This window comes from Ciconia boyciana, chromosome 10 (assembly GCF_034638445.1).
Source record: "Ciconia boyciana chromosome 10, ASM3463844v1, whole genome shotgun sequence".
Taxonomy (NCBI): Eukaryota; Metazoa; Chordata; class Aves; order Ciconiiformes; family Ciconiidae; genus Ciconia; species Ciconia boyciana.
In genome coordinates this window covers 35,195,229-35,218,619 of record NC_132943.1, presented here as the reverse complement: position 1 = coordinate 35,218,619, position 23,391 = coordinate 35,195,229, and the positions used below count along the sequence as shown (strand labels likewise).

Genomic DNA, 23,391 nt, shown 5'->3' with positions numbered 1-23,391 from the left:
AGGGGATCACTGAACCATGTTATTGAGGTGTTCGTGTCTCTCAATTCTGCATCACAGCAGCTGAAGCTTAGTCAGAAGGGACGGATGACTAAATGACTGTATAGACAACAAGCAGATGATGTGCCTCCTAATGATCCTACGGGAAGTAAACAAACTGGACAAAATGGAAGACTTTCTGTGGCCAGAGATACATCCCAGTAAGCACTTTCTCAGAAGGGGTCTCCGTGTGTGAGCCCACATGGGAGGGAGAGGCAGACTGACGTTACCCAGACCCGTAAAATGTGTTGCGGATATCACAGGAGAATACTTTGCATCAGGGAATGAAGTACTACTCCTACTTATGTCAGTGGTGAGATCATTTTGATAGTTTGCTGTTTGCTTCCTTTGGAAAGAAATAGCAGACATTGCAATACAACTGGGGAAATACAGATTTTACTCCCAAATCCAGCAAGTCTCAAACTGAGAAGGTACCCACTTTCCTTAATATCTCCTTGTTTGTTAACCAAATATAATATCCATTGATTTACAATCATTTCAAGAGGTTAAGTTAATATGCCATGGATAACATGCCTGGATTCTATCCAAGGAACATGCTATACAGGTATAAAATATTATTTGTTTCATCAGTATTGCAAGGTAAGTGGGCTGTTCTTCTAGGATTTTGTTTTAGTTTACCTAACAATATTTTAACAGTGTATGAAACAGTAGTATAACAAATCTGTAGTGTAGCTTACTGGAAAAACTCCCCCTTGCTACGGGAAAAATCAGAGAACCCAGAAGGACCTAAAATACTGCTGTCAGACAAAACTTTGATAATAAACATGTATTGGCTTTAATATTTCACACTGAAGTCCAGAGTACAGACAAGACAAAGAGATGAAAGACCTTGATTACACTAAAGCCTTCATTATATGAAGTAAATCAACACGGTAAGAACCATACTCTAGGCTCACGGTCATCTGCCCAGCAAAGGCTCTGCCAGTTAACCATCACCTGGAGTCTTTCACGAGCTGCCTTCAGGTGGTTGCCACTTTAGGAACATCCCTTTTTTCACTGTTGTCATTGACACTACTTGCTCCATAGTTAGTCTAATCATTCCAGAGATGTGAGAGAAAAAGAGGACCAATTTTCAAATTTGAAGTAGGGCCATTCAGATTTTTCTTGCTATCATATTCAGCCTTTGGGGCAGAGGCTAAGGGTATTCTTCTGCACTGGCTGGGTACAATTTTCAAGGATTGGCTCCTTCTGGAGTTCAAGATGCCAGATGCAACCCTTAGATTGTATCGGGTAGAGCTCAACATCCACATACAGTAAAGATAACTTACATAAAACAGTTGGACTGATGCTCTTCTATTTCTTTATAAATTACAAAGAAGCTTGAAATATCTGTAATACAAAATAATTTTCCTGTGTGCTAAGATTTCAGTATTGTCTAGCTTGACTGGAGAACTTAATGAAACTACTGCATCAATAGATAATACAACTGCAAACTGAACAATCTGGAGGAATTTTTGGTCCTCCAGCTATATATGACTTTATTCATGTTTGCTTGTTAAGCTTAATTTCAATGATCAATCACCCTTTTGCAGAAAAAATATTTTATTAAGTATTATCTAATACTACCCTGCAGCAAAGACAAGACTCTTAGAAATGCTTTAAATATAACCTCAACAGGAAGAAGTATACTTGACAGCACCAGTGTCTTCATGGTTAAAAACACAGAAAAAATTAGACCACACAAGAATCGAATTTTTAGCTCTCCTTTATATATATCTGAAAGTAACAGGAAGGGAACACAGTGACTTGCTACACAACATGAAGACAGTATCTGATATTTTACTATTATTAAAGCCTTTTATTGGTCAAGGAGACCCAGCAGAACAGAAAGAATAGTTATTTCATGGTTGTACAAGTTTTACAATAGCGGAAAGGCACCCAATCAGCAAAACCCTTTAAATAAAAGCAGTGAAGGCATCTGATGCCTTGGGATAACCATTTCCCCAGCAGTGCCAGTGAGGAATCACTCTCCTCTTTCCTAAAGTGAAGCTGCATTCCCTGAGACATCTGATGAGTCTTTTTTTTTTTTTGAAGCATGGGTAAAATCCCCTTTGCCTACGTAGTGCCTACTCCACTGGCACTGCCTTCTCGGAGGAGCTCCCAGGGGCTGCAGCGAGAACTAAATCAGGCCTCTAAAGGTTAACGTGCTAGTAGGCGTAGGATGCCCTAAGATGCCAGGAGGGAATGATCACCCGGCTGGTTTGCGGCTGATGACACCAGGCTCGTAACCTGATAGCCTGTTGCACAGCTTTCGTGCCTGGAGTTTCTGCGGGATCACAAGGAGCTGGGCGGCTCTGTCCCCGGTTGTGTCCCCCTTTGTGCAATGCCGGAGCCGCTTGGCCGCGTTGCCCTCCTGAGTGCGTGCCTTAGCTGAGTCTGAATTCAAAGTGCAACACCTGTTTCCGAGTAACTCACAGTGTGGATGGTCCTATTCTGAGCTGCCCTGCCTGGATTATCAGGAACATCCAGGAACCTGTGTTCCTGAACGACATGCCAGTCATCAGCAAGTCCAAGAGCTGGGAAGCCCTAGGAAGCTTTCACTGCACTCTGTTTATTTTTCCATTCCCTCCCACACCCTAACACAACACTGGGCAACAACGTAGACTGCAGTAAAATGGTTCCTACAAACACCTTATCACTATGAGTTAGGCTTTTTTTTTTTCTGTTTTAAAATATCCCAAACTACAACTTGGTTTGTTTCAAGCAGCATCTTCCCAAGGGTGCTCATCAGAAAGGACCTCTTAGAGCACCCATTTGATTTCACGTACATTGGTGGCTTTCAGAAGGAATGGTTTCCTTTGTTATCCCATCTGGGCAGGAATGTCAATTTTATATATAGTCAGAAAATGGAAGTAGAAATGCAGAAACTGTGGTACAAAACCTCTTCGTGTTGCCAGCGGCACTTGGAATGTGCCGCAGTGCCAGGCTTATGTTCTGGAAGAATATTTTTTTATCTGCTGACCCTTTTTGGCTCAGGCGGATGGTTCTTAGGTCTTTTCTGATGTCGTAAATAGGAGCGATAATGCGCAGCCTATGGAAATCTGCAGCAACTGTTAGGTACTCATTAGTCCCTGACACAAAGCTTTGCACATCAGAATATATCTACAGGTGCCACAGGGAGAAGGCGAAAAAGAAAAATGTGTCGTCCTCTGAGGTAAACAGCTTGATTCCCTATTAGTCTGCAGGAGGCTGACTAATTTATGAAGCACTTTGCCACGATGAGATTTGTTTAGTCCGCTTAGGATTTGTTTTTCACTGTTAACACAGAGCTAAACAACTGAGACTGTGTCTACATGCTCTTCTGCAGATACCAGCTTGCTTCGTGCCCTGCGCCTGCCAGCTCTAAGCCTCATCGCCAGCAGCATGGCCGCGTTGTTTGCACAGCACGGAGGGCAGGGCCAGTATTCCCACAGTTACTCATCCCAGCACCACACACCCCTTTTGCCACCAGGTGTTGCAGCCACTTCTGACTTGTGAGGGAAACTGTCCGCCTAACAGGAATGCAGCAGCCACGCACGGAGCAGGGCTGGGAGGTCCGGGAGGAGCGGTGGTGACTACGTGGGGCAGGGTGAGGGTCACCACATCTTCATCCAGCTCTGTGGCAGCGCAAACAAAACATCGTTCCTCTGCCTAGGGAACACACCTGTGGGAAGATCGGGTTTTTTGCCACATTTAACACACCCTATTGCTTATTAAGATTTGAGAAAGGTAGAAGTCCATATTGTTAAGACCACCAACAAACTTTCAGGAAAAAGCAGACACTGCTATGGAAAAAAAAAAGAAAAAAGAAAAAAAAGAACATAGAAAAGAAACCCAAATCCCCATTACAAAAACTAAATCCAAACCAAATTAAATCTTCAAAGCCTCCTTCCTGGACATAAATCCCCTATTTTTCTTTTGAAGGTCAGCATTACGTGATGCAAGACCAACACTGAACTTCCAGCCCATTAGCCTCCGGAGCCAGCCCAGACAGGGCGATGTGGTCTGTCTGCATACCTCCTCCAGGCACTGGAGAAGAGGTGAGAAGCAAAGCCCTTCCTGGGGTGGAAAGAGTTAAGAGATGCTCCTCATCTCTAAGGGCATGTGTGGCTGCCATGGGGGCGTCATGAGACAAACTCGTGGGCTAGCCTGCAGGAATCACCCCTGGCAGAGGCAGGGCTGGCAAAAGGAGAGGCATTTGCAAAGCCTTTTGAAATGGTGCCTCCCTTGGCTACAACCGACAGGAAAGGGCTTGCCTTGCCGGTATATGAAGGGTTTCTGAGCCACTTCAGCCAGCTCCCTAGTGCTGACTGCCCTGCGCTGAGCCACCACGTCTGTAAGTGACTCGGCTCACGCGGGGGAAAGGCAGAGACCTGCGCAGAGCTCTGTGCCCCTTCTTCCTCCGACTTGAAGCATTTGCCTCTTCTATCAGCCAACCAACCGTGGCAGCGGGACTAGTTTAAGGGATCACTTCGCTTTTTTGTTGGTGTAAAGCTGGTATCTATTTTCCCTATGTAAAAAAGAGTTACTGTACTGCTTTAGGTGACTGTGACTGGTGTCCTTGTGAACAGAGTGGGGGTTATTCTGGCATAGCTACAGTGGGAAAGTGCTAATCCGCCCATCTGCACTTGTTAAACCTTTTAAGTAAAGAGCAGTCTGATGAAGGAGCAAGGCTGTGAGGTCCAGTTTGTGCTATAGCACTTGCTGGAGACCCAAGAAACAGCAGTTGTGAATGTTAGTGGGATTTAAGCCCACAAATCTTTGAGACTTGTTGTGCATAGTCCTTCAGAACTCTAACTGAAAAGCTGAGGAGGTGCTAGCTCCTATGCTTTCCATCTGTTTTGGGCAAATTTAGACCCCAGTTCCTCTGGTCCAAGCCCAGATGCACAACTGAGCAGGAAAATTGCCCTAGAATTGCTCCGCATCAGGGATTTCATCCTACTGATGTCATCCTACTGACGTGTGTGGGATTAATCGAAAGAGGGAAGTAAAGAAGTTCCATAAATGCCTTACAGGACTGAGTCCCCAGATGAAGACATCTGCTAAAATGTGTGGAGCCCGGGAAGGAAAGGCTACATTAGTGCTGCAGGACATGCACGTGGCTCCTTTGGAAAGAAGGCTGCAAATTCAGAATGTTTACTTTGCAATTTATATTTTGTTTTTCTGTGGTACATTACCGTGCCCTGGTACTCAGTCTTGCAGTGGGCGTTCTTAGCTAACAGCTAGGTAGGCAGACAAAGCTGCCTGAAATGCTGCCGTCAGACAGCGGGCAGTCCTTCCTGCTCCAGGCACCCCGCAGGTACGCTGCCCTGCGGCGGGGGCAGCGGGCAGCTCGGGTCTGTGTTCCTGAGCTGGGAGCAGGACTAAATGCATGCAACTACCCCCGACCCCAAGAGAGCGGGGATTCCCCACTGCATCTGTCCCACTGACTTCTGGCTGAAGTTCCTCTCAAGCCTGTGTGGCCTCCCCTGGAGACATTCATATTTCCTTGGGGAAATCCTGACCCCGATGGCTGAATATGGTGTGCTCGAGAGATGCTGAAGGCACCGAACCACTGTTTTCTGGGGTCTCCAGAACGCCAGACTGGCTGCCCTTGTTAAACGGGCGCAAAAGTGTCATCGATGTTAAAAAACAACTGACCAAACCTGTAGCTTAATTCAGGATTTTGTCAGACGTACGGTAATGGCCTGGTAAGGTTTGGTTAAAGGTGGAGTTTGCAGGCTTCTGTATATTTTTAATCTCTGTGCACAATAAAATATTAAACATCAGCTCTTGCTGGCAGATTTCTTGCGGGACTACTCAGGGACTCCAGTAGCACTGAATACCGAGCAACTGAAAGGGGGAGTTTGGACCAACGTCTCTGCTGGCGTAACTCCATTACAGCCAGAGGGTGAAATCCCAGCCCTGCTGAGATGCATGGGATTTTTGCCAGACTTGCGACTGCTGAGAACTCTTAACAACTCAACCCTGATTCTGCTTTGGACTGAAACTTCCCCATGAGTCTTAGCCTACAAACACGTACGTCTTGCACACAGAAGAAAAATACTCTGCAGCAAGCAAATGAGCTTGGACACAGATTTAACTCCGTCAGTGGAACCCCTGCTGTAGACATTCATTGCGGGCTAAATTTGGCTTGTGTGGTAAGACACTGACTGAGTGGCACACAGACATTCAACTCCCTCAGTGATGGAAAGGCTCCTGCTTTGACTGCGGTCACAGTTTATCCAACACTTTCCCCGTTGCTCCTGTGAACTGCACGAGCAAAGTTTTGGTGCTGTCTCTCAGTGTGACCCATTCACGCAGTCAGTGCTTATTAACATATTTTAAGACCAGGTTATTGCAGGAGCCCTAGATACTGACAATGCACCTCTCTCCTCTCTTTCCACTGCGCACTGCTGTCATGGCTTCTGGATTTCTTTGTAGGCCTACCTATTGCTACAGGGTATTTGCGAGTCTTCTGGAAGCTCTTGTGGCTGAAGATACATGTGCATTAAAGCCCTCTGTGCTCCTCCTGGTTGTGGAAGACTGACTACCCCTGCAGTGAGGAGGTCAGAAAGCTGGTGCTTCCATCACCCACAGCTGCAACTTGATAGCCTTGTGGTTTCAAGGTTAAAAAAGAAGCAGGAAATAAGACACTAGAAAACCAAAATAAATTAATAATAATTCTGGTATCTTTACACATTATAAAGAAGTAGGGGAGAAAAAACTGTTCTGCTTTGCAGGTCACCTTCACAGCAAATAGGAATCATTCAATCACTGCTGGATAATACCAAGGGTGCTCTCAGGGGATGGCAACTGGAATGACAAAAAAATATGGGCAAGATTTTAAGTGTCTCTTTGTGAAACAAACAGAGCAAAATTGTTCATCAGTGGCAGAACAGACACTGTAAACACTGTCATGAATCTGGAAGGAATGTGTATCTCCCCAATAGTAACAGAGAAGATGACTAGCTCTGTCTTCCCAGCACAGTCCCAGCCTCTTAGGGATACAGAGGGAGTTTGTGACCTTGTCTTCCTACTCCATACATCAAGCTTTCTGGAGCTCTGTGTCTCTTTTTGCATTTGAGAAGACAGATAGGAAATATTTCACAGAATCATAGAATTGATGAAGTTGGCTGGGACCTCTTGTGGTCATCTAGTCCAACCTCCATCAAGCAGGGTGAGCTAGAGCAGGTTGCCAAGGATAATGTCCAGTTAGGTTTTGAGTATCTCCATGCATGGGGACTCCATAACCTCTCTGAGCAACCTACTCCAGTTTTTGAGCACCCTCACAGTAAAAAAACCCAACTTTTCTTGTGTTCAGGTGGAATCTGATGAGTTTCAACTTGTACCTCTTACCCTGTCAGTGAGCACTACTGAAAAGAGTCTGCCTTCCTCCTGCCACCTGTGCTTGATTTCCTACTTGTGGGGATGGACCTTCCCTGAGCTTGCAGGAGGTGATCCTTGAAAGCCAGCCAGCTCTTCTGGACCCCTATGCTCTTCAGGACCATATCACAAGCAGATCTCTGAAGAGGCCAAAGTCTGCTCTTCAAAATCAGAGTTGTGGTCCTGCCTTTTGCGCCGCTCTCCCCCCTCAGGATGCTGAACTCCACCATCTTGCGGTCACTGCACCCAGTGCTGACCCTGCCTTCATGTCCCCGCCTTCATGTCCCCAACCAGTTGTTCCTTGTTTATAAGTATGAGGTCCAGGACAGCACCCTTCCTTATTAGCTCCTCGATCACCTGTGCCAGAGAGTTGTCCTCAGTGTGCTCTTGAACTCTCCTAGATTGCTTGGGCCCTGCTGTATCCTCGTTTCTAGTTTAAACCTCTTCCTACCAGCTGTAAACTTGACCTCAGTATAAAATAAATCCACCTCCTTCTGTGCTCACTGTTGCAGGTCCCTGTGCTCCCTGCTGCAGGCCTGGTGGCTCCGTGCTGGCTGATGAGCACCAGGCAGCCTGCGCATGATGTGTTAGAGAAGTGGTCACACTCACTGACGCGGAAGTAGCCTGACTGCCTAGTGGCAAGTATACTGCCTACCACAGCAAGGTGGCTTGGTGGCCCACATCTGGCATCCTTTGCACCTCTCCCAGTTGCCTTCCAGGACAGATGTTCACTTGAAACTATCTTACTGGTGACGCATGACTAGAAGCGTGTCCTCGGTGAAGGGTTTTTTAGTGTTTTCTTCTTTTGAGTTAACCACCCTCGTGACTTCCTCTCTGCCCGAGACTTGCTGTAAGGTGCGTACTCTTTTAACTGTTTTTTCGTGCAAAATGAAGGATTCTCCTCGAATCTCCAATGAGATTTGCTGTATGATCCACCTTCTCTTTTTTCTCTCCTCCTAATAAGTCAAATGCAAGACTTATTCTGCGGAGGCTTTCCTTAGGGTTGCGGAGGTTTTCCTTAGGGTTGCTCTCCATGAGGCAGAGCAGCACATTGCCTGCGGCTGTCCTGTCCCAGACATTTTAGTACGGAGAGTCATGTTTTGTTTTGGTAGGGCCCAGTGAGTGATCCAGGACTGGGTCCTACTGTGCTTGGGCTGAAAATACAGGATACAAAATGATTCTTTCCCAAGGGTTCTAAATAGATGGGGCAGACAAAAGGTGGAGAGGAAGGCAGAAAAACCTCATCTGTATGGGAAAATTTTACCAGTTCTACGGATAAAAGTATTTTGTCCAACCTTTGCCAGGGACAGTGTCATTCCTGGAGTTTGAACTCTTTCCCAAGCAACTACATTAAAGCCATTCATTTATTGACATAGAGTTGATCACTCTGAAGGTTTTAGCATTACCACATTAAAGTTATACAGCCAGTCAGGAGAGAGGCCACTGAGCAAGTCTGTCATCCCCCCCCAGATGCACCGACTGAAGGCTTTGGGACAGAAGTGGATTAACCTTTTGGGGGCTTTAAGCAAATTCTCCTGTGGCTCATGTTGCCTTCCTCTCAGATTCTTGCAAGCAGCACGTTTCATTCTGAGCACCGAGTTACACCCAGCAGGGCTGCTCCGCTGCCTGCAGATAAGCATTGCACAACATTTGTTGGACCACAGCTCCAGTGTCGCAGAACGCGTGGCCAAGCATTTCACAACTGCTGTCATCTATGAGTTTCTGCTTACAGAAATAGAAGGGGAAAGCCCAGCTAGCTAAGTCTGGCTCTCAAAAGGAGAAGCAAAGTGCACATATGCTGCTCTGCTACCTTTCCTAGGGGGGAGAGCTGAGTTACAGAACCATCTGCATGTCTTCGGGCTGTTCTGTGGCAGGGAGCTATTTACTCAGAATCCTCCAGCCAAGCATGCCACAAGGCTGAAGGGGCTGGTCGTTGGTCCACCACCTTGATGGCTTTACCCTTGGAGAGGCTGCCCTCCCCCCATGTTTGACCCAGCCTGTAGCCAAGCTCAGAAACGTGGCTCCGCAGGTGGCTCCTGGCAGAGTTCAGGGTGCTTTGATGGCCTTTTTAGTGCTCAACAGGATTTAGGCTCACGTTTTTGGCACAGAAAGGTTCAAAGCATGGTACTGCATAACCCTAAAATCCCCCTACTTCCACTGAGCATGTGGTCCCAGGAGCATGCTGATGTGGTGCAGCCCTGCAAGGTCAGGGGCTGCCCAGGCAGCACCACCGCCCTCCTGCTCCTCCCTTCAGCCCTCACATCGGCCATTTCTGCTTGGTAGAAACGACAGTCAGACTTCTGTGTAACACCATCATCTCCCCCCGCCGATGTCCCAATGGATGCATACTTCTCCTACACGTGTACTTTCTTCTCAATGAGGGAGACCGGAGCTGCCCGGGCATCGCCCGCCAGGAAACCTCTAAGACAAGATCCCTCTCGGTGTGACCACCGCGCGTAAAATGGCGCGGGAAGGCGGCGATCGCTTCCTAACTCCCCCCTGCCCCACCGGCCGCGCTCGGGCCGCTGCAGGGCCCTCTCCGGGCCAGAAGCGCCTGAGAGAGCCGAGCCCGAGCACCGTCCCGCCGCCCCCCCCGCCCGGCCCGGCGCCGGGGCCGTCTGGCCCGGCAGCGCCCCGACAAGCAGAAGATGGCCGCGGCGCGGCCCAATCAGCGCGCGGCGCCGGCTCGCGCCCGCCTGTTGCCCAGTCCCGGCGCTCCGCGTGCCCCGGACGGTTCCATTCGGCACCGACCCCCCCGCCCGGCGCCTGGGGTGGGCCCGCCCGGTCGCTATAAAGGGCAGCGCAGCGCACATGTGCTCCTCAGTGCCGGCGGGAGCGGGAGGGAGGGCGGGCGGCGGTCGCGGTGTCGGTAGCGAGAGGGAGCGGCGGGGGTCGGGCGTGCCGCACAGTCACCGCGCAGCCCCTCGGTGCTCGTGTCCCCGTCCCCTGTGAGGGCTGCCGGTGCCCCCCTGCCCGGCCCTGTGCTGCCGCCGCCGCTCCCCCGCGGGATGCGGGCTCGGCCCGCCCCGCCAGCCCTGCCCCCCGTGCCGGCCGCAGCATGAGCGCGGCGAGCGACACGTACCACCTCATAAAAGACATAAAACCCGGACTGAAAAACTTAAATGTCATCTTTATTGTGCTGGAGATCGGTAAGTGGCGCCCGGCACGCCCCACCCCCGGGCCGCCCACGCGTGTCCCGCGTGTGTGGGGGGGAATGGCGGGGCCGGGCCCCCCCGGCCCCCCTGAGCCGCGCTTCTCCCCGCAGGGCGAGTCACCAAGACGAAGGACGGGCACGAGGTGAGGTCCTGCAAAGTGGCGGACAAGACGGGCAGCATCACCATCTCCGTGTGGGACGAGATCGGCGGCCTCATCCAGCCGGGGGACATCATCCGCCTGACCAAAGGGTGCGTATGGGGCCGGGCCCCCCGCCCCGCGCCCGGCCCGGCCAGGCCAGGCCGGCGCTGCCCGCGCCCCGGGGCAGCACCGGGTCGGGGGCAGCCCTCGGCCGCCGAGGCGAAGGTGCGGGGTTGTGAGCAGGCTCGGCCGCTTTCGAGAGGCACGGATGACACAGCTGGCTCCCTGCTACCGAGGCAGCGCCCTGAGATCAACTGCCAAATTAAAACCGCCTTCTCCACCCCAGAACATGCCTAGCGTGAGCGTACAGTCTAGTAGATGGCTAGGAAGGGCTTGTACTTTTAGTGAGGAGGTGGTGTTCAAGAGACTTGGTTTGGCTTTAAAAAAAAAAAAGCTCCTTAGGAAAATACTTCTTTTGCGGTGGGGGGGAATGCAACAGTCAGTCCTGGTCTGTAGGGAAGTCAGGGAAGTCAAAAGCATGTTCTTATTTTTACAGCCAGTTCCTTACTCTAGCAGTCAGCTCCTTAATGAAAGGAAGGGATGATTAATGTCTCTCATGCAGAAAAGTTGCTTTTCATTGCAGTGGGTTTAACAGAAATGACAGGCAGAGGAGGAGAACCTTTTCAGTTTCACTGTAAAAATTCATGCAAGGGCTACACTGTAGAGCATGTTAGTTTGGCCAGGTGCAATTAATTCATCTCACAGCTGGTTTAATTAAAAAAAAACCCCAAACTTATGTTTATTAGCTGCGAGAGAGCATACTAGATTCAATTTGAAAATAATTTTCCATGTCACTTAAATTGTCAGTAGCAAAGTGATAGTCACTTTCATTTGAGTTTTTCATGCCCGTTAGGTTACACTTAGAAATCCCATTACACTGATCCTTTGGCCTACAGCACTCCAGGAGATGGTGGAGCTGCAGCGTGTGTAAGGTCCTTTTAATTTGTTTTTGTGAAAAAGTACATAAAAGGTTACTCGGTGGAGCTGCTAACTGAGCTGCTCTTAAGTTATTCAATCGAGTGTAATTCTTTGTTTTGGAGTGAAACTGCATGACCCCTGCCACCAAAACTGCAGTTGCTTCCTCCTATGCAAATGTCCTTTTACACGAAATAGGCTGCCTTTTCAGCAGAGGTGGTTCTGGGGAAGCCTGCTTGCGTGGAGAGCACGTGGGGTGCTGGGGTGCTGAGATGGGTGGAACTAAACCAGAGGTCTGGGCCAGCACAAAGCCCTGTGCGTAGGTGACATTGAAACACATTAATAGCGATACTGTTCAGCACTGTTACTGCACTCTGCTCTGTGACTGGCTTACTGTAGCTGGTCTGGTGTTTCACTGCAACAAATTGGAGGGTCATTGCATCCCTTCATGTCAAAAAGTGAGTTTGGCTTGTATGAATTAAAATTTATGAACTCGCATCACTGTTCCTGGTGGGTGGCGAAGTCATGCCTTCATTTACATAAATTGCATGCTTACTTAGGACTGCACAGAGTGAGTGAACAGCAAAAGCAAAATACATTCTGGTTTGGCTCTCATATTAAGAAAAATGTCCTCACGCTGGCATACAAGGTTCTCCAAAGAGAGTTTTATACTTAAATAGGATTCATTTGAGTGTGTGATGTTGCTATTGCAAGGCAGGTAAGTTTCAGCTCTATAGGGTAATCTGACTTTTCAGTGCAGGATGCTCACTGTTACAAGCAGAAAAGCTTAGCTAGGCCCCACATGTAAACATGTCTTCCCCCCCCCCCCCCCCCCCCGCTGAATTTCAAGCTGTAGATGCATTCCTCTGCAGAAGCACACACTGTGGCTGATTTTTATCATTGACTGGTTAACTCATTTACAGGAAGCTGCTGCAGTTAATATTTCTAAATTTGAAGTTAGTTTTGGAGTTTAGCGCTTTATGGCCAGCTCTTTCTGAGACAAAAACAAATGCCCGCATACATGGAATAACTTTGTGCTGGAGGTTATCAGTCCCATGATTTGCTGGATCTTGTTCCGGTAAATGTATGTTTGACTTACATTTATTATTTGGTAGCTCTTTTCCTTTATGCTCTGCCACAAGACTGTCCAACTAGCGGGTTATTAAAGGTTAAGCATAGAGGGAATCTTTAAAGTGAAAGGTAGCATTATGAAGTGAAGAGCATTAATCCTGCTGCTGGATGGAAAACTCCCGAGACAGGCACCATAGCTGCAAATACTATGCTTTACTGCTCGTGCTGAAGTACAGAGAAGTTTATCGTTGCATTGGCATTATGGTCCTGTTCTGCCGACCTGGCTCCTCCCTGCTGCCTCTGAGGCCCTGTGTGCAGCTGGATGGCTCCCAGTCTCAGCAGATAAGGCAAAGGGCAAGAGGAAGGTTTGTTATCTATGTTGCAGAGATAGACCTGGAGCGTAAGGAAGTGGTGACTTGTCTAGATTATCTGTGACTCCTGAGAGTGCAATTGCTGGGGCTTCCTATTCCTTTGCTAGAAGACACCCATATTTCTGTTTAACTCCCTTGCGCTGCACCTGGGTTTCTGGTCTGCATTTTCATTATTTTCTTCGCATACATGATGCCCCTCACTGAAAGGAACAATTATACAGAAAGTTTTGCATAACTCAAATTCCAGTGCTTGAAGTCAAGTGCCACTATAAAGACTAGAGTGCACTCATGCTGTCTTGTAAGTGAATGTTTCCGCAATCAAAAAGTGATTTCATTGCATTTCTATATGTCACATGGAACATGATGGTCAAATCTGTGCCTTTAAAAAAATATTTGGTAAGGACCTATACTAAAAAAGTAAGCACTTCCTATTATACATATTCAGTAGCAGTATTTTTATTCTCCAGTGAACAAAGGTAATTCTTTCTGGTTCCTGCTGAAAGCAGAACTGAGAGTTGTCAGTGAATGGTAACACAGATACTGCTTTTGGCAAGATGCCTTTCATCTGCCGGAACAGTCATAAGGGCTGCTCCAGCCGAGGAAAGAGCATCCAGTCTCAAAATAATTGGCTGCTTTCCTGGAATTGCCAAAGGAGTCAGCTGAGCTTCCAGTACCTTTTGCTAGCAGTAAAACATGGGGATCTATAAAATTTTAGCGTGGTGAAGTTGGGGTCCCTGGGAATTTTTTTGGTCTATTCGTGTCGATATGTAATACTTATTAACTCTTGGAAGATGGCATGCTTCTACTTTCTTTTTCAACAGTGGTATTTCTCATGTGCTAAGAGACACTGCTTTGCTTCTCCTTTCTTTGGCCAGGTACGCATCTCTGTGGAAAGGATGCCTGACACTTTACACAGGACGAGGAGGCGAGCTGCATAAAATTGGGGAGTAAGTATTGCATGTTTATATTTGGCGGTGTTATGTCCTGTTCTCAGCAGAGTGTCACGGTAAATATAAGATGTGGTGGCTTTTAGTAAAAGGAAGCTAGGGCAGCAAAAGCCTGTTGGTTGGTCCTGGATAGGTACAGTACAGGCAACTGTGGTGTGAGTTTTTACATGCTGTTGTGGTAATGAGCTCCGATCCTCTTGGATTCTAGGTATATTGAGGAAAATCATCCTCCATCATGGCACAGGTCTGGGTTTTACCTAGAGGGGGGAACTGTATAAATGGCAAGGGACTTAATCTGCATTGCTTTACCTAGGCCTCAGCTTGAGTAACCACTTTATTTTGGTGGAAGCTGTGAGTGTGTGTATCATGCCTTAGAGACAAGCAGTGCAAAGAAGGAAGACAAAGGTAACTCCAGTGAATCATATCTAAACAGAAGCAAGCCTCATTAAACCTTCTTTAAACTGCCCACAAACTGAGGTGGTGACTCCTGACTCAGAGCAAACATGAGTAACATACTTGACAAGCAACAGGAAAAAGCGACGTTTTCTAACCAGAAGAGTACTTCTGCTGTTGCACGAAGTGCTGTGGGAGGCCTTGTAGTCATCAGGGAAGCGGGGCTGTGCGGTGGCCACCTCTCTTCTCGGATGGTTCAAAAATGCCCAGTGCTCAGCTGGATTTTGTGAGGGATGACCTGTGCATTGTCTTTGGGGCAAAGCCATCACCTCAGAAGTGTCATCCAGTGGGCTTACTCTCCAGCAGGCTGGAGTGAGGTGAGTCCTCATCATCTGGGTTGTGCCTCCCAGCAGGAAGTGGGAGCTCCACTTCTGCTTAACCAGTCCAAGCTGCGTAATGATCCAAATCTTTCTTTCCTTCTGCCGTAATTTCCATGTGGTGAGTTGGTGGGCCTATTCCTCCATAGTCCCCTTGAGTGGAAAAGGATGCTTTGAATTTCACTCCCTGTTTTGGACTCCTCTGTGCTATTGTGTTAATGGGGTACTCCAGAGCATGGGAGTGTGGGGGTGTGTTTAAGTTTTCTCTAGAGATCTAATGCAGTCACAGTCTGGGAGCAGGCTGGGTGACTCTGTGCCTCAGGTGACCTTGTGAGTGGGTGCTGGACAAGACTGTGCAGCTGGAAGAGAGACGAAGGGAGCCCTTTCATCGCCTTTTGTTTTCTTAAAGCCGTTTTACCTCTTAGAGTAAATGTGTACTTGCCCCTGCTTGACTGAAACACTCTCACCAGGAAGATGTGACAGCTTCGCCACAAGCCTACAAAGGGATCAAAGAGCCTTTTAATACCTACGGATACTCTCTGAACAGTGGGGTCTGGATTAGTTACTTCTAGGTGGTGGGATATGTCAAGAACATAAGCTCTTTGAGTTGTGGAGTTGAGAACTCTGTTAAAAAATGGCTTTAGAACTTCCTCATAATCCTAATTTCTCTCCAGGTTCTGCATGGTATACTCAGAAGTGCCAAACTTCAGTGAGCCCAACTCAGAACACGTCGGGCAGAACAAACTGGTATGTTAAACTTGTCTGAGGCTTCTGGCATAAAGTGCTCTTTGTTCTGAATACTTCACACTAGGCTGTGATCGGAAGTGACTCTTCTGGAAAAATGGACTTGAAGTGATATATAGACAAAAATGAGCCAATAATTAGAGTAGCAGATAAATTCCATGTGGAGCCGCTATAAGAACACAGGAAAAAAATATCAGCCCTTTTCTGTGAAAATGTGAAATGTCTCTCTCTGATCCATGTCTTGTCTCTTTTTTTTTTTCCTTTTCATTTCTCTCAAGGCACAGGGTGAACAGAATAATAGTTCTGCATCAAGTAATATGGGTTCTTGTACTTTCGGGCCACTGGGTAAGTTTTTTCATTTTGTGAAAGTGAAAGAATAAGAAACACTTAATGGGAATAATTTTATCTCGCTAAGGGTTCTCCACTCTGGGCCAAAAGTGTACTATGCTCTAAAAGGTCTTTTAGGCTGGGGCCTGAACCTGCAAGCGCATAAGCATGAACATTTCCTGAATAATGGTTTCAGGATTTCTTCCCTAGAAGAGGAAGAGATCAGAATATTCAAGGTGCCTGTATCATGTAAAAGGCCTTGACAAATCCTAAGTTGTTTTGGTGCTTTCAAAGAGTTTTTGCAGCACTTGAAATTCTGGTTTTTAAACCACTTGAGACCTTGGCTTTAAAAATGACTTTAATCTTGCCAGTCACCTTGGCTTTCCTGCCAGGTTAGCTCCCCAAAACAGAAGTGGTAGTAATCTGAATTCCAATATTTGACCTGGCTGGATCATTTTGTGATGTATTTAAACATTGAATCTTAAATAAGAAAATGCTTCAAAGACTTGAGTGGGCGTAAGCTGAGAGAGAACCTTAGTTATGGCCTGCCTACGTGATGCTCAGACTTGGTACCTGGTCTTGTATAGTTAAGCTCTGCTGGTGGATGATGGCAAACCGATCCATAACTTGCTGTTAAAAAGCTCTGTGTCATTTCAATTCAGTGACTGTCTGCTTCCTCTTTAGCAACGTGATTTTCATTTCTCTTATTTTACTTCTCTTACGAACCCTTTCTGTTCCTTTGAAAATAAATGATCTGAGCAAAGAAGGGCAGTGCTTTCAGGCCAGTCTTTCCTCAGTGCCAGGGTGGGGCAAGTAGGCTTTCAGCCCAGTTAGTGTGTGGCTACTTCCTTGGTGTCCTGGCTCTGGGCGGTGGGCAGCTGTTCTCACTGAGTTTGTGCATATCTTCTGAAACTTTTTTTCTCTTCCTGCTTCTTGTGTGGTCTTTAAATGCAATAATTTCCTTTTGTCTCTTCCTTCTCTCCCCATGCTTCCTGTCATCATTCTGCCTTTTCAACTCCGTCCCTCTTCCTACCAGCAAAACATGAGCAGTGATGCTTATGAGGCTCAAGTTCATGACAACTTGATGCTAGCTGAGTTGCTTCTGGGGCTGGGCTTCACAAGGCAGCTTTCTATTTCTGTGTGCCTGGTAGTGGGGAATGATGCAAGGAGCTTTGTGTAGCCTGCTTTTCTTTTGCTGGTTTCTCCTTGACTTCGGCTGCCCTGCTCTCTCTCTGGAACATCTTGGTGTGTGACCTACAAGCCAGTGAATGTTTCTGAAAGCACCGGTCTAGTTTCATGAGACTCCAGTCTCTCTCCTGGGCAAAGAATCAGCATGCAACTCTGTGGCCCTTCTTGCTTTAGTTGAGAGTGGGAGGTAGGGATGGAGGGAAGGTAGTTTGGGAGGGGGAAAAAGGTGAGCTGTGGTTTGGGGTCTTGCAGTGCCAGAGGGGCTTTTCCTTCTGGTGCTCAGGGCTTGCTGGTTGCTGCAAACTCCATGTGTTCCCTGTTGCTAAACTTATGTAAGAGAGCAGTGATTTCAGTCCATGGAACTTGTGATAACCTTTTTTCTGTCATTTTAGGAAATGGTTTACAAACTGGACCTGAATCAAGTGGATTTCCATTTACGTATAATCACGGCCACACTTATGCAGGTAGTGGGAGAGGCAATGGACGAGGACCTGTAAATCCAGCACCAGCTAATAGTGTTCAGCCTCTTCTCCCTGCTGTCAGTAATGGGAGGGACCCACGCAGAGCCTTTAAGAGATGACTATGCCAAATGTGGTTGTACAGCTTGCTTAAACTCTACACTCTACTTGAACACTTATTGCACTTTTTATTTATAGTTAACTGTGAACCAGTTTGTCCTTTATTGTTGTTTTTTACCTTTTGGTCTATGGAGCAAACTTGATGTGATCTATTTCTTGTTTTGCTTAGGGAAGCACAGTGAGTCTTCCCCGTACATTAAGGGGGTAGGAGGAGAAGGTGGATATAAGAAAGTAAGGGTAACGAGTTGAAGAGTCTCAATTAAAACTCGGTACTCTGCTAAATGGAAGAAAATTTCAGTTACACGTATGTATTTTTCTGTTTCTGTTGGTCAGCCATATAGCCTTAAAAGGTCTATTATGTCCTGCGCACGCAAAAGTTGACTGACTTCCATTAGTGTTAGTGGGAGCTCTTCGTATTGGAAGAGAAATGAGGGGGAAGAGCAAAGATGCTCTAGTGAACTAGGTGTCCTTGGAATGAATATAGCTTGTAAAAGCAATAAGTATAAGGAAATGGTGGTGCCAGCACCTAGTGGTGTCTCCTGAATCGGAGAATGGATAACTCGGATAAAAGTTGAAGACGTGGTGAGTGTCTTGAAGCTTGACTTCTGATTCCAAAAAGGTGTACACTACTTCAAAGTTCTCCATAAACACCACTATCACTGTCAAGTAAGGTGACACCGATTTTTTGCTTTGGATAGAAGCTTGGATATTCATTCTTGCTTTGCATGAAATAGCAGGAGAGGAGGATCTAAATTCAGACAGTATTGGGGAGTACGCTGTTTGTAGCCACTCCTTGTGTAAAAGCCCAACGTTACTTTGCAGGAGTCTGAATTTCCAGGAAAGAACTGTTTTCAAATGCTGCATTACCCATCTCTTCAATGAGGCTGCCTACTTCTCCTTCCTTCCCTTTTCCAAATGAATTATGTATTAGATGAAGCTGTATGTGTCTATTTCAGAGGTACTGGCCAAGCACACAGCTGTACTTCTGATGCTGTTAAGCTGCTAAGCTTTCCTTCCTCTGTTTTATATGAAATAAGAATTATCCCGTAAAGAACTTAACACCCCCTGCCCCCATCTCCCAGGGGAAAATAGCTGTGGCTTTATTTCTGAGATCACAAATGCCTTGACTCTGGATAAGAGTCCAGTGCCATATTTCAGATCAGGTTCAAAAACAACTTGGAAGCTGAAGTGTCATACTGGATTCATCTGTTTAACTCTTCTTATAGCTGACCTCTCAAATAAAAAATTGCACTAACCATTTCAAAAACAAATCTAACTTTCTTTCTGTCAAGCCATAAAGACTTCATGACAAAAGGCTATTTCTGAATTGTGAGTTGTCTGTGGTCATTGATGTTAATTGAATCTACTACTGTGTCACTAATGTTTACAAGTTATTTACATTTGATACTTCTGCTTTTGGTACTCTATCACGATGATTTGTTGAAAATCGCTTCTAATTGGCAAAAGTTCCTTGCTTAGTCTGAAATACCGAACTTTCTTTTAAATACAAGCAGCAGCAACAAACTTCTGAAGTGAGGTTTAGGGAGACCTGTGTGCCCAGACACCTGAGGGCTGTTTGCCTCTGGTCTGGTAAAGTGCTATCCTGATACCTGCTTCCAGGTGGAACTAGCGAAACTTGTCTTGACACAAGAGGGTGGCATGCCTCATGGGATCGCCCACGGGTGCTGTTGTGGGAGAACAGTGCTAATGGGTGAACCAGAAAGCATGCAATGACTTCTGGGGAAATGGTGTAAGGAGGTGATGTGTAACTCAGGGACTTTAAATTGCTTACTTATTTAAATAAGTCTAGATGCATGGACAACCTCTTATGCAGTGTTGCATTAAGACATTTGATATGCTTGTGAGAAGGAAGCCAAGAGGACTTCTAAACCTGTGCAGTATATATGACATGTTCCAGAGGTAAATGAGATGTAAGTATGGTGTGAGAGCTGTGCTTTCCAGTAGTAGCTGTGAAGGTAGCAAGTGAACAGTGCAAGTGATGGCATGGTGGGAACTTCATACTCATCGGGGTATCTCCAGCATGGATCTCAAATCCTGGTGGTCTTGACTTCTCTACAGCATAAAGAAGGTTGAAATACAGCGGAACCCTGTGTTAGTGTGTGCTGAGGTGCCTGATGTTTGTAGCTCTATGCATTTGAGCTTTTATTAAGCTAATAAACAGAATACTTGTTCACAAATTCCAAATAAAAAGTGAGATGATTACTGCTGATAAGTGGCATAAGATTAAAAGCTTGCTGTCAAGTGGATGATTGATTTGCAGTTGGGAGGAAAAAAGCAAGAGGCTGGTCTTCATGTTCTCAAGGTTAGTAGCATTCCTGCCTCCCTGTTTCTTATGTGAAACTATTTCAGTTTATTAATAAACTTTTACTTCTTTGCAGGGGAAATCTGTGCCCTGAAAAGTCGCATGGACTTAAAAGTAAATATAATCCTAGTAATTTTTCAAGGTCTTCTGATCTTCCAGTGAATCTAAGACAAAGTTGTTTCCCTCAGCGGTATCAGTGTCGAGATAGTGAGTTCTCAGCTTGCAGAGGAATCTGGGAGCCTGTCTTACCTCTGTTTGGATCATACCACCTCTGTGTACGGAGAGACAGGGATGCATTTCTGTATGTAAACAAGCAGTTGTCATGAATTGCTCTGACACTATAACGCAGTTCCTAGGTGCCCAGGGGTTAGGTTATTAGGGGAGTCTCTTTGCAGATGTCTTCCCAAGATAATTAAAGGTAAGGCTGCAGTTGGGGTAGTCTCATTCTAGAAAATATAGATTGCCAAAGGAAAAAAACTCTGGAAGGTGCTCCTGTGTCCAGACGCAAACAGCACAGTGCTGAAGTGCAGCTGAGTAGTCCCGATACACTTGAGTCACAAGAAGGCCAGCTCTCCATTGCCCCACAACAGCTCGTCTCCTCTGGCCCCCCCTAACAAAAGGACTGATGGCGGACTGCAGCAATGTGGCAGTGGAGAGAGTTTTGCTGTATGTCTGCTGTAGTCCTCCATGTGTTTCTTCTGTCCAGCCTCAGCAGGATTTTTTCACCTTGATCCCCAAAGTGGAAAAGCAGTCTTGTACTGTGAAATACTGTCCTAACCTTGGATGCATGGTAGTCATGCACTCCGTGTTCACAGTGAAAACGGGAAGGTGCTGTAGGAACAAATATAGACGCTGGACCAAGGCATGTGGTATATAACGGGCTTTCAGAACTCATTTAATTAGCTTTGGCCTTAACTTGAAACTGGCAGGTTGCAGTCCTGTGCGCTCCAATGATGCTGCTCTTCAGCATCACACAAATCCAGCAAGGCTATCTGCAGCTAGGTATCTGCTTGTGCAAAGCTGCTCGAGGCAGTTCGAAGCATCTTTGCTCCATCGGGGCAGGCTCTGCACAGACGACACCCTTAGCAGCATTGCAGGGATGTCAGCCACGGTCTGTTGGTGTGTGCATTTCTCTGGACACGGGAGCGTTTAGTAGACAAATACTGTTCCCTGTAGCCCATTGGGGCCTTACGTTTTTCATAGACGTTAAGGCTTGTGTTTTGCTAATGACCTGGCTGTGCTATGGTCATCCTCTGCGACCCATGTCCATACCCCCAAAACAAAGGATCCTTTCCTGTTCTATAAGGCAGTTTTCATCAGCAGCTCCCAAAGTGCTTTGTTAGAACTAGGAATTAGTAAAAGCAATGGAGTTTTGAGTGTTTCTGGGGAAGTTTCCTGGCCTGCTTCACGGCCCGTGCATTCTCTGCTGCCAGGTTGTTCCCCTGCTTCTCTCCATGTCTGTAGGTTTGCCCTTTCAGACAGTTTATTCTTAACCCTTGAGCCAAGCAATCATTTGCTCTGCCTAGTGCGATCTCTGGCAGTGCTTTCGAGGGGGATCCAGGGAGGTGCCTTGCTTTCTCCCCACAGCTCTTGCTAGCTGCTAGCTCTTGAGCTAGAGTTGGCTGAATTTGGCCCCTTCCCCTTAGTCCAGCACCAGTGCGTGTTACGGAGGAGGTTGCAGGGCTGTGACTCCCTGTCCCGGCTCTGATGAGGCTCTGTTAACGATTGCAGCGGAGCTGGCGGTTGCTGTGTCTGAGCCAGACGCTCCCTCTGCCGTGCGATGCTGCGGGGCGAGCCTGGCCCTCGCTGCCGGTGAGCGTGGGGAGCCCAGGGGACCGCTGGCCAGCCTGGGCCAGCTGCCCTGCTTGGGGTGGCCCGGAGCACCCCCAAGGGTGGGTTCTCCAGCAACCCCAGCCCCTCTGCTTGGCGGGGCGAGGGGCACAGCGGTGCGGCCTGAGGCTGACCCGGGGCTGTGTGTGGGTGCCGGTCCCTGCCAGGGCCCCGCTCCAAGCCGCTGCATTCGCTTGGCCCTTTGCAGGGGCTTGTGGCCCCTACCAGAGCGGGAGCTCCGGTGCTGTGTTTGGGGGGCTCGGAGGGGCTCTGCCTGCCCCGGTGGCTTGGCTGGTGCTTCAGCCGCTGCTGGTGATGCTCCACGTGCCCGGTGCCCGCTCTGTTTTCTGGGGGGGGAGATGGTTGCTTTGGACGATGAACCACCCAGACCTTACTGGGCTGCGTGCCTGGCTGATTTAACAGTCTCTTTGCTGGCCTGCTTTTGTTTGCTTCTGCAAGCAAAAATTAGGGAGATTGGAGCTGGCTGAAGGGGGGAACCACTCATGGGGACATGGCTTCAGTTAAAACAAACAAACAAAAGCCATTGTGTTCCCACTGGAAGACACATAGCAAACCAGGGGCAATTGCCTGAAAACTGAGATTGAAGGTTTCAGCAAAGCCCTTCAGGAATTCATTCAGAGATGCGCTTTCTGACTTCAGCCTTAATCATGCTACTAATTCCTTTATTCTTGATTCCAGATAATTTGAAATTGTTATGGCTCTTTATAAGGATTATGCTTTTTCATTTATTCTGTGATGGACGTGTGTGTGTGTGTATATAACCTGTATAAACATACACAGCATCTTGTAATCGGGATGGAAAAAATTAATCCTAAACCAGCTGTTGACTAAACTACAGAGGATGGAGTTCAAAGGGATTAGAAAGAAAGTTTGGAAGTGACTAAGGGGAACACTTAAGGACTTCATTTAGCTTTTTAATGTCTCTAAATTGCTGATGTTTTTTTCTCAAGAAGAAAGCAATGCAGCTATAAGAGCTTCATATAAAAATGCCCTCCCACCCCCCCCAGCTGATAAAAGACTGTCCGGATTTGTACGTTTCCTAGGGAGCAAGATTAGGGAAGGGGTAAAACATCAGGATTTAGCTCAGAAAAGAAAATTCTTGTGCTGTAAATGTACCTTCACAGCTAAATGCTTCCTTACTATACAAGTTTAGATGGGATGGTATCTGCTCTGCAGAGTGGAGAACCCGAAGCAGTGCAGTCACTGCAGGGCTGACTAGCTGCTACATGTTAGATAAATCGGCATATAAAAGACAAAATCACCTTACTACTTCATTAACTGAGACTCCACAGGAGTGTAGTTGCATGTTGTAGTGTATCAGCAGAGCCCTCTACTAAGCTTCTTTCAGGTTCATGGCCAGAGGGTGAAATGGTCTTGCAAAGTGTACTGGACAACTATTTGGGAAATTTGGAACCACGCTTGCCCAGCTCTGCCGTTGTGACGGTGTGCTTCCCCTGCCCCCGACCTTTATCTCCTGCAACCCTGCTTAGGTGATAACCACCAGCGGTGATTGTAATGGATGCACCTGGTCACGATGGCTGCATCAGCTCA

The 23,391-nt window shown here is 47.2% G+C and overlaps 1 protein-coding gene across 2 annotated transcripts; it reads left to right on the top strand.

Annotated features, from left to right (window-relative positions):
- Positions 1-10,233: 10,233 nt before the first annotated feature.
- NABP1 (nucleic acid binding protein 1) lies at positions 10,234-20,042 on the top strand. 2 transcript variants are annotated; one of them, XM_072874719.1, is made up of 6 exons: positions 10,234-10,550; positions 10,667-10,805; positions 13,988-14,059; positions 15,504-15,576; positions 15,858-15,918; positions 17,481-20,042. In XM_072874719.1, the coding sequence occupies exons 1-6, from the start codon at positions 10,460-10,462 to the stop codon at positions 17,666-17,668; spliced, it is 624 nt and encodes a 207-aa protein (XP_072730820.1). In that variant the 5' UTR covers positions 10,234-10,459; the 3' UTR covers positions 17,669-20,042. The 2 variants fall into 2 exon arrangements, with proteins under 2 accessions (XP_072730820.1, XP_072730819.1); XM_072874718.1 differs by having other exon boundaries at positions 15,852-15,918; positions 17,481-20,039.
- Positions 20,043-23,391: the final 3,349 nt, after the last annotated feature.

Excerpts from the sequence above, each read along its gene's own strand:
- NABP1 (XM_072874718.1), top strand. The coding sequence starts at position 10,460 with ATGAGCGCGGCGAGCGACACGTACCACCTCATAAAAGACATAAAACCC. Across the intron at positions 10,806-13,987 it reads ATCATCCGCCTGACCAAAGG|GTACGCATCTCTGTGGAAAG; the intron begins GTGCGTATGGGG and ends TTCTTTGGCCAG. Across the intron at positions 15,577-15,851 it reads ACGTCGGGCAGAACAAACTG|GCACAGGGTGAACAGAATAA; the intron begins GTATGTTAAACT and ends ATTTCTCTCAAG.